The sequence below is a fragment of the Amblyomma americanum genome, chromosome 4 (assembly GCF_052857255.1).
Source record: "Amblyomma americanum isolate KBUSLIRL-KWMA chromosome 4, ASM5285725v1, whole genome shotgun sequence".
Classification (NCBI taxonomy): domain Eukaryota; kingdom Metazoa; phylum Arthropoda; class Arachnida; order Ixodida; family Ixodidae; genus Amblyomma; species Amblyomma americanum.
Window position 1 is genome coordinate 206,300,565 of NC_135500.1, and position 16,259 is coordinate 206,316,823.

Genomic DNA, 16,259 nt, shown 5'->3' on the forward strand with positions numbered 1-16,259 from the left:
CTTATATGAAAGTGATGTGTGTCGCGTGTGCCAGCGGGAGAGGGCAACTCTGACGCACATCCTATGGGACTGCACAAAATTTCCCGACGAGGCTTCTAAAAGCATAACGATTCCGCCGCGACTCGCGGCTGCGGCGGAATGCTCTGACCGTGACGTGCAAACCTGGGCCGTCCAGCAGGTCTCGGCAACTCTTGAGCGACAAAGGCCTCAGATCCTCCGCTGAGTTGCCGCCTGGGCCCCCGTCACGGCGACATTAGGTCATGATGCCATTAGGCCATGACGTAAATAAAGTTGTTCCTCCTCCTCATGCCGAAGTGCTGCAAACATCTCGTTTTTTGGGTGGTCAACATTTTGTGAGCACTATTTTGTGAATTGAATGTGGCAGGTTACAAGCTTCTTAGTGCTTCCAGGCAGGTACGTGGCCTTTGCTATATGGTGCCACACTCTCGCGGAGCCCACCTTTGCAGAACTCAGCAGTAGACCAAACTAAAACATGCTGAGGGCTGGTGCCGCTAGAAGGGAAAATTTTTTTAGGCTGTTTGAATGCCTATTCGATTCTGCAGCCGCAGCCTCGTTGGAACTAAACTTATAATTTCTTTGTAAACTTCTCAGTCACAAAAGGTCAGGTGGTTTTGACCTCATCGCTGTGGTCTGAAAGTTTCCCAGAAAGGAGAAGGGTGCGGCATGAAGGCGCAGACAAACAGAAAAGAGGACAGAAACTCTCCCAACAAGTCAAAGAGATTGCCTTTTAAATGCTGTCGGGAACCAGTCATGTGAATTAATGAGAGCTGTTTTAGGAAAGACTGTGCATTTTCTTCAGAAAAATCGCACGAAAATTAAACCCTTTATAAATGGTGACGAAGCAGGTGTTGCAGCTAGTGTCCTATAAGTGTCCTGTTTACACTTAATTCTTTTAAGTGCACGCATCAGCACAAAAGAGGCATATTAAAAGCGCAGTATTGCATGCTGGTGCCGCATCCTGCCACGCATCACGCTTTTGAATAGCCGAACTTGTGGTGTGCTTTCCTTGATCATCATCATCATCAAGAGCGAAAGAATGTCCTGTAAGTTCTCTGGCACATGCTCCCCCCATAATTCTGTAAGCAATGTTTCATTCATATCCGCTGCGAATGTTTCGAGAGTGCCCGAAAACTGTTGCGTGCTGTGTTGCAAATATCCTGCAAGGAACCCTGAAATTTGTGACCATGAACTGTTGTCCAACGAAAATGTTTGAGATGCCTCGCTACATAGCATTTTGTTCAAAGGCAATGACAAGGGCTGCCAGTGGTAGCTGAGCTCCAGGGATGTTGTGTACTCGCCATTTTTCAGAGGAATACTACAGAGATGAAATGAAGTAAAAGTTACTAAGGCTGATGGTGGTTCTGATGTTCTGTTGTATCCGACATCCAAACAACCGGTTCCTTTCAAGAAGTGGAGAACGCTGACCTGACGCTCTCACATCTCGGGCGAGAGTGGTGCACAAGAATAGGGTATACCAAGAACACTGGAAACTCAGGAGAAACATAGACATCCAGATGTCATCATGGAAGACAGGGAAAGCGAACATTGCAGAATGCTGTCTGTTGTAGCGCAAAGCAGTGCTGCGAATGAGAGTTTTGGTATTGAAGTATTTCACCTGAAGGAGTCCTATGCTTATGATCAACACGAATTTGTCACCTGGTTCCAGACATAGGCATTCACTTGACTGAGGTTATTTCTGGAGACCTGTTACTACTTTGCATCGTTTACAGACGTCTGCAATGCTCGGAAACATATACCTTCGGTAATCTAATGATGCGCTTTTGCCGATGGAAAACGCAAACAGAGTACATTCTGTGCCGAAGTACATAAATAAAGAACATGACTTCTTTAACCTGCCTACTCAAAATTATTACAGTGCTCTAAATTACATTTCCTATAGAACTGCATCCGTGTCCGCATTCAGCTACATTTCTTTTGCGCTTACAAAAATATGAAATTATACCAACTTGCCTAGTTTTTCTATTCTAAATCATTACAGTTATATTTAATGCACAAGAAACCATTTGAACGACAAATGCTTTCTACTGCCAAAATCACAGGGCACTCAGACAAGGCACACGAGCAAATGGGTTCGGAGTAGAAATATGCTTTCACTTTATCACATTAACTACGTTAATCACAGGAGCTGATTTGGGAGGGTTTCAAAAATTGGCAGTGGCTTAGTATGGCTATGCCAGGATATACGTAGCGAAAGCTAAGGCATAGCTTGGTTAGCCTTGGTTAATCTTGATTGCGAGGTCACGTGGTGCGTCAAGCGGTTGGTCACGTGGTTGGTCATATAGTGCGGTGTGACCACGGCGGGACTGCGAGCATCGCGAAACTGCGTGTTCATGGCCAATGTAGCTTTTGATACAAAAGAGAGTTTGTGCACTAGAACAAACCATGTTGGAAATCGCACTGGATACCATGGAATTGCAGGCGGTAATTCAGTTACATATGTGGCCACTGCCCCGTCAGCGCTTCTACTCTTGCACTGATAGCCAGTGCCACTGCCGCCGCAGTGGTGCAAACTGGAACTACCACCATTAGCAGCGCTGGTGCAGACTGCTCCTGTGGGAGATTGAGCTGCTGTGGTTCACCTAGGTTATAGCCACACTAAAGGAATATGCCTGTTTTGTTTGCTTCCAGGTTTCGCAGGTGTAGTGTGGTTCATAGCATGGTGCTTCCTGGTATATGACACACCTAGCCAGCATCCCAGGATATCACATGAAGAATTAGACTTCATCATTTCTAACCAAGGAAATGAGCAGGCACAATTGGTTTGTCCTTTCTTTTCTCTCTTGTATATGTGTTTTCTTATCAGTAGGCTTATCAGTAGGCTTATCAACAGGCTTATCAACAGGAAACTTAGCAGTTATAATTTCAGTGTTCAGTGAATTTGAATTTTATTCTGCGTAGCTTTACTGCACTCTTGGTTTTGCTAATAAGTCACACATCAAGTATGGTTTCTACCAATGTTATAAGTGAAATCAACAGGTTGGAGAAAACTTCGTACAAATAACACACTTTCGTCAGCTGTGAAGATATGAAACTCGTTCATAGCTGCATTTTTGTGTTCAATTGGCTTTGCTGCTTACAATCATTTAGTTCTTTTTGTTGCTGGCGGAATGGCCTGGCAAGACATGAGGAAAAGTTGTGTATTGCTGGAAACTCTTGTATAATTCCTATACTGCACTACATCATGCACAGTTCAAGTGATATGTCTGCGATGCCTTGCATTCGTACATGCCGCCAAATACCTTTGATTGATACATCTTTGCTTTGTGGTGTTAGTTTATGAGACAGCGTGCTGCAATGTAAAGCATAATGAGTTGGTCTTTGTTATAGGCTGAACATTATTGTATTGTGCTTCTTTTAATTGCTTGTCAACTAGTACCGACAGTGGGTGAAGCTTTAAATGTTAGTCCTGGTCACATGACGGTTATTTGCAAAGACTGAAAATTGCATTGAATGATTTGTAAAAGCTTGGACTTGTAGCTGTGTAAACGAGTAAGGCTTATTGCAAAGCTGGGCTCAGTAGAAACAAGCATAGTAGCTGATTGCAGGCACATCTTGGGGTACTTCCTCTTGGTCAGTTCCTTTGGAAACGTGGTACGGTACTTCCTGCTTGGCCTTCGATTGGACTACATAATGTAGCTGTTTAAAAAAGGAAAGACACTTTTGCAGTGCGTAGAACTTGTTTCCCCTCTCCACAGTTTGGATTTCTTTGTATGTGCAGAAGCGGAAGGTTCCCTGGCGCCGAGTATTGCTCTCCATCCCCATCTGGTCGGGTGTTCTCTCCCATTTTGGCTTCAACTGGATCCACTACATCTTCCTCACTGAGATGCCCACATACCTGACGTCAGTGCTGCATTACAGCCTTGGAGCAGTGAGTGCTTTTCTTTAGACGTTTCCTAAGGGCACCGACGGTTATTATTTACCTAGGCCTCATTGTTGCTCTTTTTTAATCCTTAAGCAAATGTAAATTCATGTAAAAACACAGCCTCGTTAGTATGAAGAGCAAATTAAAAGTGGCTCTTCTGCTAGCCGCAGGACAGTAGTTCTGTGCAATCAAGCCCGGATATATCAACCCAGAATATTTCAAATTACTGGTTATATCAAACTCACAGATCATCCCTTTGAAATTCCTTTGTAAAAATATAGGAAAATTGCTCAGCACATCAAATTCTAATTTTGCCGGATGTTTAACATATCGAACGGCGTGGTGCGCCCCTGCAAGTGGCCCTTGTCCTGTTGGCACTCTCCAAACCTTTTTCGTGCGCGGAGACGGGTAATCTGTGTCTCCTTGGGCACCTTCTGGCAGCGCTGGCATTGTGAAACTGCATGACAAGATGAGCATGGGGCCTGTTTGAGGGTGTTTGGTCTCTGCACTCATTTTCCATGCCACATTGCTGTCGTGTGGTGAAGCCAACCTAACTAAAGCGTAGCAGGCGGCCCTTGCATGGCATGCTTCGCTGTCGAAGGTATCATGGAAAGCAACTGTACCTTGATTTTAATGAGCGATTTTCCTATTTGTAATATATGGGTAATAGGATTAGGCATCTTAGGATAGGCATTGTGTAGTTGCAAAGCATTATCCATCTCAACTTTGATGTGAAGCAGCTCAAGCCTAGCAATGCCTAGCGACCGATACGCTTTTAGCATGTCGGTGGGGTGCCACGTCACTGCAAGAAGTGTGTTACTAGTGTGGGTGCAGTGTATTTTTGCTTCTAGGTTAAAAATAAGCTTGTCTGCTGCTTTTTTTCTATTATCGAATTATTGATATAGTGAACTATTTCGCGATCCCATTCAAATTCGATATATCTGGGTTCGACTGTATTAGTAATGTTTAAATCTCAAGCATCTCATGTAATGCTTGTTTGAGGTAGCATGAAACTGCAATGTTTTATAGTATACTAGGATGTGGTGCATCACGAGTGATGTAAACAGCAAAACTTCAACAGCATCTGCCAATGGCGTTACAATGTCTTGGGATGCTCTTTTAATGTGTTGTCTTCTGTTGCAGTAGTCAATTGCTACTGTGTTGTGCATAATGAAGATAGCCTCTGCTTTACGTTGGAAAGGCATCTTTGTTGATTGCAATGTAGTATTTGTTTCCCTGAATAGGGCAGCACCTAGAGTAAGGGCATCCATGCTGCTGTGCTTTGCAGAATGGGCTGCTTTCAGCAGTGCCTTACATTCTCGGTGCCATTTTCTGCTGTGTTGCCAGCCTGGCATCTGATGTCTTTCGGAAACGTGGCACCATGACGATCACAAACAACAGGAAGCTCTTCAACACCTTAGGTATGTTTACTTCACTTAGGGTGCTATGGATTTGTCGAATCATAAGGGTGCTGCGCATTTCGGTAGTAGTATACTGCTGAATTGTTATCAACGAAGTAAAATGGTGCAAAAGGTGAAGTCATGCGAGGGAAATGCATGAAACAGACAGGTGGCAACTACCAACTGGTTTTATTTTTGAAAGAAAGCTGCCTTAAATATGAAATGGCTCTCTATACATTCTGCACACTTTGCTTGGGCCAGGAAACAGGCAGCACAATGAGATTGAAGTATGCATTTTAGGAAAAGCTTTGACATGACAAAAGCAGATAAACTGAACCATACTGAAGGTCATGATACAACTAGTCCAAATTGCACTTGCATGAACAAATGTGAACTAGCTTTAATGCTTTTGTTTCTTTGTTGAGTTATTTTCCTGTTCTATGCATGGAAATACCTTGTGGTGCTGAGCCTAAGTTGTATGCTTTTGGTGTGTTGACAGTCACGAAAGCCCAATTACACAAACAGAGAGAGGCATTTTTTTATTCATCTGACTTGGAAGTGGCATTTCTTTGAAGCACCATGAAGTTGAAAAGATCATACAAGCCTTGGGCATAGTTCCTTCGTGAAACAAGAGTGGCACTTATTACAACACGTGTTTGCAACTCATATTAAAGTGCAACATTTCTGTCAGGATTGCCACGGATAAGGAAACATGCATAGCTTCTGATCTGTCCGGTTTCTGAGTCAGTAACGTTCACGTACTAAGCATAGGCTGCCATTCTGCTTTTTGTGCATAAATAGGCCCTCAAGTTACGTCAGGTGTACTGCAACAGATGTTTGCTTGTTTCTCTCAGCAAGTGTAGCAGAAAGGTGTGAAGCATTATGACCATTTATGTACGCTGACAAATCTTGGAAGTGACGAGGATTTTTGTGATATGATTATTAATATTATCAGTGGTTTTATTCATAATAATACAAAAATGAAAGGAAAAGATGTTGCTAGCCGTGGCATTTGCCAGTGAAACCTGAAGTGCCTGAGCTGCGACGAGCCGGAATAAAAGGACAGGGAGAGGGAAGAGGGGAACAATAGAAAGAAAGGACAGGGGTAGTAGGGTGGTACTCTACACTATATACAAAAGCACATGTGTTCAAGTGCGATAGGAGGCAATATGTGTTGGATGGTAGCTTGTAACATAACTTACTATATGTCACTCTAGCTTCTCGCAAGAAGTTATTTGCTGCTTAATGCTGTGGATTGTGCGTGTGGGTAAAAATCTTTGAGGAAAGGAAATGACACAGTAACTGTCTCACATATCTCGGTGGCAGGCTGTAAGGGAAGAGATAAAGGAGGGAGTGAAAGAAGAAAGGAAGAAAGAGGTGCTGTAGTGGAGTGCTCCTGAATAATTTCGACCACTTGGTGATCTTCAACATGCACTGACATCACGCAGCACATGGGCACCTTTCTCGTTTTGCCTCCATGGAAACGTGGCCGCCGCAGTCGGGTTCGAACCCGGGTACTCCATACTTAGAAATAATAACAGCAGTGCAAAAAAGGGGACAGCGGACAGAGAGTAGACAAAAACGAGCGCTGAACTTCCAACAGTTTTTATTGTGAATGATCTTTTCCTTCACGCGCATTTTTTACGTTTTAATATAAAAAATGTGCATGAAGAAAAATATTTTGAAGGTTTTCTGGCAAGTCCTAGCAAGAACTGTTCATCCTACTTAGAAAACAGTTTGGTTATTAAGAAGAGCAAAATATGTCACACGGGATATCATAGGATCTGAAACAAATGCCTGGACTTGGGGAGGGCTGCATCAGCATGGCCTTCACACCTGTCGGACAGCATGTATATATCTGTGAATCGTTGACAAGAAAAGTTGTTGGCAATTCAGCGCTCTTCCTTGTCTATTCTTCGTCCATAATCCCCTTTTTGTGGTGCTATCATTATTTGCTGCTCAATTTTCGCTAATTTCTTGCAGCATACCCCTTGTCCATGATTTATGATTGCAGTACTTTTTCCCATATGCCTTACCCAGGTGTCTTGGTGCCCGGTCTGTTTCTGTTGCTGGTGCCCCTGGCCAGTTGCAATGGCTTCTGGAACATGGTTCTGCTTGCCGTAGCCGGTGGCTTCCATGGAATGGGCCACAGTGGCTTCATGGCTGCTTTTGTTGACCTTGCGCCTGATTTTGCAGGTAAGTCTTGTAATAAAGGTATGCATGCTCGACTTCTCGAAATCTGCCTTCTCACTATTTGCTTTTGAGCTCTTTTTGCTGACCTTTAGCATGCATTTCTTAATGGTGGCTGTTTCCTAGGCATGTCTGTTCCCTCTCACACATTTGGTGGCCTTGCTGCCTTGTTGCTGCTTATGCTCTTTCAGAATGTGGCACACCACTCACATGTCAGTTTATAATTGTACTTGGCACTTAGATTGCCTTTTTTATGAAAATTACCAGCTGGCATGCGAGGTTGTTGCAATTCCTCGTCCTTGTTACTTGAAGAATCTGTCATTTCATCTGCTGTAAATGTGGCACGTTTCTGCTTGCTGTACCTTACGCCCATTGCCCTAAAGTGGTCCAGTGCTTGTTGGGTTCCTTGCGAGCACTTTTCTCACTCGTGCAAAGTTTGTCCCCGCCTAAATTTGTTCATAGCTCCCCTAATAGTTATAGCGGCTCTTCTACTGACCAGCTGAAGCAATAAGAGTTCTGTATCATTGAAAAAAAGTGCTGTGGTGAAGAAGGTCTACTAATTGCTGGCACAGTTCCTCCTGAGCTTGTAAGCCTGTGTGATGATGACAAACTGATAAAAATATTGAATACTCGTCTCATTAGCAGCACTTGATTTAACTTCCTGTGATAGCTACTCTAAGGCTTGGGCTTTACTTGAGTCTGGACATAATTTAATGTACCATAAGTGAAATATTGTAGCCATTGTACTGAAATTGTAATCTTAGCCGTAGGTATCACTTCAGAGAGAAAGGGTGCAACCTGTATTTATGGTAGCTTTCAATTTGTTCCAGTCTGAACAACCGTTTGTCTGATGAGGCGTTGAAAATGCCGCAGATGTGTACTGCTGTCTATGGCCCTATTCCCGAGTAAAAGGGCGCAAGCTCACAGAAGAAACTAATCGTTTCAGAACAGGTCGGTGCTGCAAATGAATGCGGTGCTGCCCTATAACAGTCACCTGTCTCCTCTGAGGTAAATACGCTAATGCTACTGCTTGCTTTTTTTTTCCTCTGTGAATTTCTGCTTGCTTTGCTTAATCCTGCTGCCTTTTCTTCTTCATGTGCATACTTTTTAGCTTGTGGCACTATGGCAACTGTACCTTTGCTAACAATATGCTAATACCTGTGTAGTATTTTGAATTCTTGGTAATGGGGCTTTATCATGCTTACCGTATTTACTCGAATCTAGGCCGGCCACGATTCTAAGCCGAGACCCGAAAGTTGAAGGCCACAGAAAAAAAAAAAACTTACCTCGATTGTAGGCCGGCCGAAAAAACAACTGTTTATACCTCATTATCACAATTATTTTTATGACGCGACACGACTGTTCTTACGTCGCCGCGCACGTGAAAGTGCGTGGCGCGAAACGACTGCACCATGTGTCTGCGCATAGGCGACTTGGTGTAGAGAGAGGAACTCGAGTGAGACACAGCGGGAAGCATCGTGCCTGCATGCTCTGCCGAAGCGTGATTGATGGCCCCGAGAGGGACCGTTGAAAAAAAAAAGCTGCCAAAGGAGCTTTGAGAGAAGAGGAGGAGGAGAGGCGGCGTTGGGCGAGGAGACATATGCAACGCCAGCCCGGGATCAGCCCCCGCTCATTCGTCATCATCATCGCTGACTTCTTTATCGCTGGCCTCCTCGAACAGTGCACTATCTTCACTGCCATCAAGTGCATTAGAGATGCAGCACTTGCGGAATGAGCGTGCAACCAAGCTTTCTGGGATGTCATCCCAGGCTGCAGCTATCCAAGTGGCTACAACTCCCAGTGAGGCGCGCTTTATTCGGCCTGTTGGTGTAAGCTCGCGCCGCTCTTCACTAAGCCAGTCCACGTAGTACTTGCGCAGCCGATCCTTGAAAGGCTTATTGAGGCACACATCAAGAGGCTGCAGCTGGCCTGTCATGCCACCGGGTATGATGGCGACGTCGGTACCGGCTTCGGAAAGCGCAGCTTTTACGCCGTCAGTGAGGTGTCCACGGTAAGAGTCCAGGACGAGGAGGGAACGTTTGGCCAAGAGGGCCCCTGGACGTCGCTGCCAAACCATTCTGATCCACTGCTCAACCATATCGCTCGCCATCCATCCATTTTCGTTGGCGCGGACGATCACATTTCTTGGAAACACTTCCCGAGCTGGTAGAGTCTTCCTCTTAAAAATTATATACGCCGGCAGCTTGTGGCCATCCGCCGTGCAGGCCAGCATTACAGTCATGCGCTGCTTTTCGTATCCGGCCGAGCGCACTTTCACTTCCTTGGCACCTTTTTCGTTCACGGTGCACGCCACTGGCATGTCAAACCATACCGGCGTTTGGTCAGCGTTTCCCATTTGTCCTACGGCGTAGCCGTGCTCCATCCTCTTCCTTATTACGAATCGCTGAAATGAGATCAGCTTCTCTTCGAAGTCGCCCGGCAGCTTTTGACAAATGGACGTGCGACGTCGGAGGCTGAAGCCAAAGCGCTTCATGAACTTCTGCAACCAGCCCCGGCTGGCTTTGAACAGTTCCCGGGGGACGCCTCGCTCTCTCGCCAGCTCTCTTGCTTTGGCTTGCAGCACTTCCGTGGTCACTGGAAGTGCCGCTGACCTCTGCGTCTCCACAAACTCGGCCAGAGCTACCTCCACTTCTGGATGGCGGCCTTTCTTGGGGCCCGTGAAAGCCGTTCTCGTTGCCGCGCAAGCAAAAATTTCGTTACGCTGCCCCCTCCAACGGCGAACATTCTTCTCATCCACGCCGAAGTCCCGCCCGGCTTGAAGATTTGACGACTGCTCTGCAGCGACTATAACTTTCCGCTTGAAGGCGGCACTATAATGGCACCGCCTGTTTGGTGCCATGGTGTTGGTGATAAAAACTACGCACGAAAACTTCACTGCTGCGAATGTGCTCACGCCACCGCACGAGAACAGAACAAGGCCAAAATGGCAGCCAGTGCTCATGTGTGCTTTGATCAGTATCGGCTACGGATAGCAACTGCTACAGTGCTGTCTTTCGTTGGCGTTTTGTGGGGGCGCCACCTGCGTGCTACATTTATTCGTATTTTACGAATACGAAACCTCGAAACGAAATCCTCGAATCTAAGCCGACATAAGAGTTCTACATCTCGTTTTTTTGAAAAAACTATCGGCCTAGATTCGAATAAATACAGTATTATGCAACTTTTTGAGAATGATGACCCATAATAAAGCAGTGGCATCTGGGAAAATTTGAAGCAAACAGAAATGTATGTTTTGTATATTTCAGGTTGCAGAGATATGAAAAATTAGTTTGTGAGGATCAAGTATACTATTTAGTTCGCTGTGCCTGAGCGGTGTTTTGCCCGGTGCCATGAAAATAGTGATACCTTTTCATGTTTCAAAATTATGTGACTGATTAATAACCTTCCTCTTTTTTAAGTAGCCTTGATAGTGCACTATATTAGGATCCTTTCTTTTTTGTGTGAAATGTGGTTCCCTTTTATTTATTTTGCAACCTGTAAGTGGTTGCTTACGGCATGGCTTTTTGGTTGCATTGTTCCCAGAAATTAGCATTCTTCATGAAAGTTCTGGCTAACATGAGTGCGTCTGTCAGGTAAAGTAGTAGTGCGGCTTGTCAGGACCTTCAAACAAAAAATTACTATATGAATTTATGGCATCGCACATAATGGGCTGCAGGGTCTTTTATGCAAATTTTCTCAAAATGGACTTGTATTTTAACATAGTGGTTGTCACAGAAATCATGACCTTTGATTTAAAGCCTTTTATGTACCTTGCCTTTTTTCTCTTGTGACTCTCCTGCAGAATTAATTTTTCACCTTGTTACTGTTTCAATGTGAAGTGCATTCACACTGTAACGTTTCATCCACTGTGACATTTGTTGCAGTGTTGGTATTTGCCAATGAAACATGACTACAAGATTCTCGCTGGCCTCTAGTAGCTGCTGCAATAATAGTTGACTACATTCAGCAGTTCTGTAATCTTGAAGTTATTTTTTTAAGTCATGGGCTGACGTTCATCCAATAAATAGTGTGCTTTTTCACCTTATTCTGTAGGAATCATGCAATGCGAAGGCGCTAGATAACTGTGCCTTAGGTTTGCTCGGGAGGCTGTAATAACAACTTGAACCAACTTTCACAGTTGCAAGCTCATTTCACTGAAGACTGCAGTGCAATTAAAGACTTTTGTTTCATTGCAGGTTAGGATACATATCTCTTGTATGCCACCAAGGCTTAATTTGAACTGCTGAATAATTCAAAACCGAAGCCTTCATACTGTCAGCGTCAAGTGTATTAAAAAGGCTCGGTTTAAGTTTTTGCTAAAAAATTGATAAATCCCTTTAATGAGCTGTAGCAGTGGGGCTCTTCTTATCCAAAAATTTTATCAAATTTGACATCCGAATATGGGGCTGAACCAAATTTGTCATATTTTAGCTTATGTGTGGCTTCCTGTAGTGTCTCCAGGTGACGTGATTGAAAGGCCACATGTGTTAGCACTTAACATGATGGCTACACATTGCTCATACAGCAGATAATGAAAAATTTCGAATAGTGCTTTGGAATGTTACAAAGAATGCTGCTGTTTGAGTTTCACCAGTGGCAGTTAAACAGCTTTGAGAATGCAGCAGACTACAGCCATATATTTGATTCTTTGTGGCTAATAGGCATGTTTTAACTCGGGTCTTTATGGGGTCTAATGTCCCAAAGCAACTCAGGCTATGAGAGATGCCGCAGCGGAGGGCTGCGGGTAATTTCAACCACCCGGGGTTCTTTAACGCGCACTGGGATTGCATAGTAGATGGGTCTCTAGCATTCCGCCGCCATCAAAATGTGACCGCCGCAGCCGGGATCGAACCCGCGTCTTTCGGGCCAGCAGCCGAGCGCCATAACCCCTGAGCCACCGCGGTTGCTCATAACAGATGAAAATACGTACTAGAATGCTCTAGATGTATTCAAGAAAAATATAGTTTTTGAAATGTGCTTGTGACCCTTCTCTTGCCTTTTCAGTGTTCCGTGTTCTATATTGCTCCTGTTCTTTTTTTTTTTGATAGCAAGCTGCTGTTTTCATTTAAATCATTATTAAGAGCCTTGTGGCCGTGCAGGATCACTTTCTTGTTGTATCATGTAAGGGTAACGAAGGGCCCTGCAGAAAAAGCAGTTGCCTGGATGAGACTGACGACTTACTTGTGCTAGGTACCCTACTGGGAATATCCAATGTTGCTGCCAGCATTCCTGGATTCGCCATACCTGCAGTATTGGGGGAGCTGCTCAAAGAACAGGTATGCATGGACCGAGTATGTGTGCATTTTGACTTTCAGAATAAATATGCATTTCTCGGGCTTTATGATTCTATCCATCAAAGCTGGAAATTGTCAGTGGTCTGTCATTATCAGGGGATTTCATTTCATCAAAACAGTGGAAGCAGGTGCAACTGAGAATGTTAATGGACTGGCAGGCTGCCTTTTTTTGCATGCTGAAGTGCATCACAGATGTCTTTGAGGAGATAACCAGTGATTTAAAATAAATGATCTTGCCAACAAACCTTCACCAGCCTGATGGTGCCTCCAGATTTTTTAGGGATCGTACTTTCCTTTTCATATCAATGTCAAGAAGTACACAGTTTTTGTGACAAGAACTTTGGAGCATACAACATATGGAGGGAGGAAGAGAAATTGATTATGGGCCAGTAAAGGCGGCTAGACATAAATGTTAAGCGCGCTGCTTTTTTGCCACTCTTGGAAATAAAGTTACGATAGGACAAATGCAGACTTACAACTGAGCTCTGTCGGAAGGCATGCTGCTGTGGAAAAAGAGCAGTTTTTCAACAGACGCTGCCTTTTTTTGGGCACTTGTGTCTGGCACAAAATAAGAGCTTGTTCTTTATGATTTATTGTGTTATTCTATAATTTTACAGAGAGTACGTAAAGGGAGGAAAAAAAGAGAATGGGATTAAAATGCACATTTAATGCTGGTTTTATGCTTGAGGTTTTCTTTTCACAGAAGTCTTTAGAGATGCATGTATATATTTTTCTGTTGCAATGCTATATAATACATTTTGAAGTAGTACTGCAATGGTACTGCCAGTCTAAAGAGACAGTCCTTCCTGTGATGAAAAAAAAAATCTAGTAGACTCGAACTTTGAAACTCCTAAACTTGCTACCTAGCTCAACAAAGGAAGCTTTTGGACCAGCTGGTCCGACATGCTTGTGGGGAAAAAACCGCTACTTCAGTTCTCGTCTTCATCCTGTTTTAAGTAGCAGTTTTTTTCCCCACAAGTTTGCTGCCTGGCCTTGGGGCAAACAGGGATGGCATTGTCCGAAGTGATACCTGTGTTGCAGTGTTCCTTTATGAGAACGTTCACCTTCAAGGACACTTGGATCTTATCGGCACAGATTGCACAATATCAAGAGCAGTAATGTCCTCACCCTTATGGTCCAGGATAATCTAGATATTGTTCTTGTTGGCTGTGAAGTTAGTGGGAGTTTTTGGTTACAATGCACATTCATGCTGGTGGTGATGCTGACAGTCACGCCGTTAGCACCAGAGAAAGGATTGTGTACAGCTGTAGTTGTAAAAGTAAACTGATTGTGCCTACAAAGAAAGTGTACTGGTAATTGAAATTTCTTGCATGGAAGAATCATGTCTACAGAAGGTATTAAAGCTCGTGAGTAAATTGCAGCCTGCGCCCATTTAGAGCACCTCCATATTGCAAGTGGTGGCACTTTCAGCTGTTTGCAGCATCAAGCAGAAGCAAGCAGTAATTAAATTCCTTTGGCCAAAGGTGTACAACTTTGTAAGTTTCACAGGAGATGAATACAGCAGCATGGAGATACCTGTGTCACAGAGTGAAGAACCTGTGAGTGGGTAGGCACATCCCAAAGCGACTCGGGCTATGAGGGCCACCGTAGTGAAAGGCTGTGGAAATTTCGACCACCTGGGGTTCTTTAACATGCACTGATATCACACAGTACACAGGCCTCTAGAATTTTGCCTTCACTGAAATTCGACCGCCGCTCCCGGGATCTGAGCATTTAAATGTGGTTACTCATCTTTGAAAAGCCATGCTATGTCCATTGCAGGGTGGTTGTTACTTATAAGGCAGTAAATTAGTGCCTTTCTACTCTACCTGTTGCTGTGGAATTGGATAAAAAAAATTGGTACCATATTTGATACTAAGTGATATCCTTAATTGTTGCCACAAAGTTTGCTTACTGTGGGTGCGCAGAATGTTGCACAACATAAGATGACTCATGCACAAGCCTTCTCACATTTCTGTGTGGCATGAAAAAGAAAACCTTCTGTACATCTATATTTCCAGGACAGATTGATAGACGGAGAATTGAGGTCTGTTGAAAAGAGGGTTATGTAGAAAAATCCAGGATAATTTCTATATCTTCTTGAACTGTGTGTCTTATTGTACTAATTTTTTTATTACTTTTTGTAGTGCATTTTTTATGTTTTACTGTATAGAGGACATTGCTTTCTACAATCTTGTTGAGCAGTATACAATGGTTGTTGAAAGTTTTACTAAAATTTTAAAGCGCTGTTTAAGAACGCTTTAATAGCAGCTGTGAATGGGTCACTTGACCTGTTAACCGTCATCTTGTACCTTTACCTCAAATGTGTATTGCAGATTTGCTGACAAGATGAATGAAAGTGTTAGATGTTGTGATCAATGCCACATGTTATGTTTCTTTTCTTTATCAAGTTATTATTGACTTGCAGCCAATTTATTCCTTTGTTTTTATTTGCAGAGTCCTCTTGAAGCGTGGGCACTCTTTTTCTACATAGGCAGTGCAATAGGAATTCTTACTGGCTTGGAGTTCATCTTGCTTGGTTCAGCAGATATTCAGAGCTGGGGTGTTGACACCACCTTTAAAGTTGTTGCCAAGTATGGCGCTGCTCAAGATATTCAGCCGGCAGTTGAAGAAACACAGGAACAAGGGAACATCATTCAGCCAGCTGCAAGCCAGCACTTTTAGGGAAGCTTTTACTGAGTGTTCATTCTGAATGTTAAGTTTTCATATTTCTATACAGAATGTTGTACTATGTGCTTGTTCCTACTTTTTACTGAGAACGGGCTTTGTAAATTGCATAAATATAGGGTCCTTCAGAATCGGAACCAAAGTTCTTATTCTGACGTGCAGTGCCAGCGGGCCATCCTGCCAGAGTCCGGTGACATTTAACGCGCAGACAGTAATTGTTAAACATGCACTGGTTGGCCCCGCAAAATGAAGGAAATACATTCTGATGCAGCTTGGGAGGCTTCATCTTAATGGCCTTCTTGCACACCCATGGCTGTTATCATTTATCAGTGCCAACTTTTTGCCCACTGGCCATTCTGTGAAAAGTATGGCCACATACATGCAAGAAAAATAAATAAATAAAAGCTACTTTTTATTTTGCAGCTTGTCTCTGTGGCCTTGTGAGCTGCTTTGGCCAGCTGCTTATGCAGTAAGCTTAAAACTCCTCTATCCCTTCTTTGTGACAGCTTGCAAAACAGGCAGCTGTGTGTTAACAGCTTTGCAGCTTTCTTGGGAAGGCTTGAATTGTGCAGCTGCGTTAAAGTTGTGTCTTGGTGCTTACATGTATGATGGGCTAAAGCCCATGTGAATGGATTGCCAGCAAACATTCTTGTTAGATGTTTTGCGCTTTAGCATGGAATTTTTCACTATACAGCTACTCCAGCCTAGAAGGTACGAGGTCAAAGGCAGTGATATAATTTAGTATTATAGTCTTGTTAATGGTTGGGATGGCATGCCCGCATT

At 43.7% G+C, this 16,259-nt stretch overlaps 1 protein-coding gene across 4 annotated transcripts in view; it reads left to right on the forward strand.

Moving 5' to 3' along the window:
- Positions 1 to 15,851, forward strand: part of LOC144129175 (sialin-like) — a 32,285-nt gene extending 16,434 nt beyond the window's left edge. For 2 of the 4 annotated variants that reach the window (XM_077663151.1, XM_077663152.1), the window contains exons 5-10: positions 2,671 to 2,801; positions 3,761 to 3,910; positions 5,193 to 5,325; positions 7,345 to 7,500; positions 12,685 to 12,770; positions 15,246 to 15,851. In XM_077663151.1, coding sequence (XP_077519277.1) covers positions 2,671 to 2,801; positions 3,761 to 3,910; positions 5,193 to 5,325; positions 7,345 to 7,500; positions 12,685 to 12,770; positions 15,246 to 15,473 — 884 coding nt within the window. In that variant the 3' untranslated portion in view covers positions 15,474 to 15,851. Of the gene's footprint in view, positions 1 to 2,670; positions 2,802 to 3,760; positions 3,911 to 5,192; positions 5,326 to 7,344; positions 7,501 to 8,324; positions 8,503 to 12,684; positions 12,771 to 15,245 lie in introns of all 4 variants that reach the window. The other 2 variants (XR_013313882.1, XR_013313881.1) reach the window with 2 other exon arrangements.
- The last annotated feature ends 408 nt before the right edge of the window (positions 15,852 to 16,259 follow it).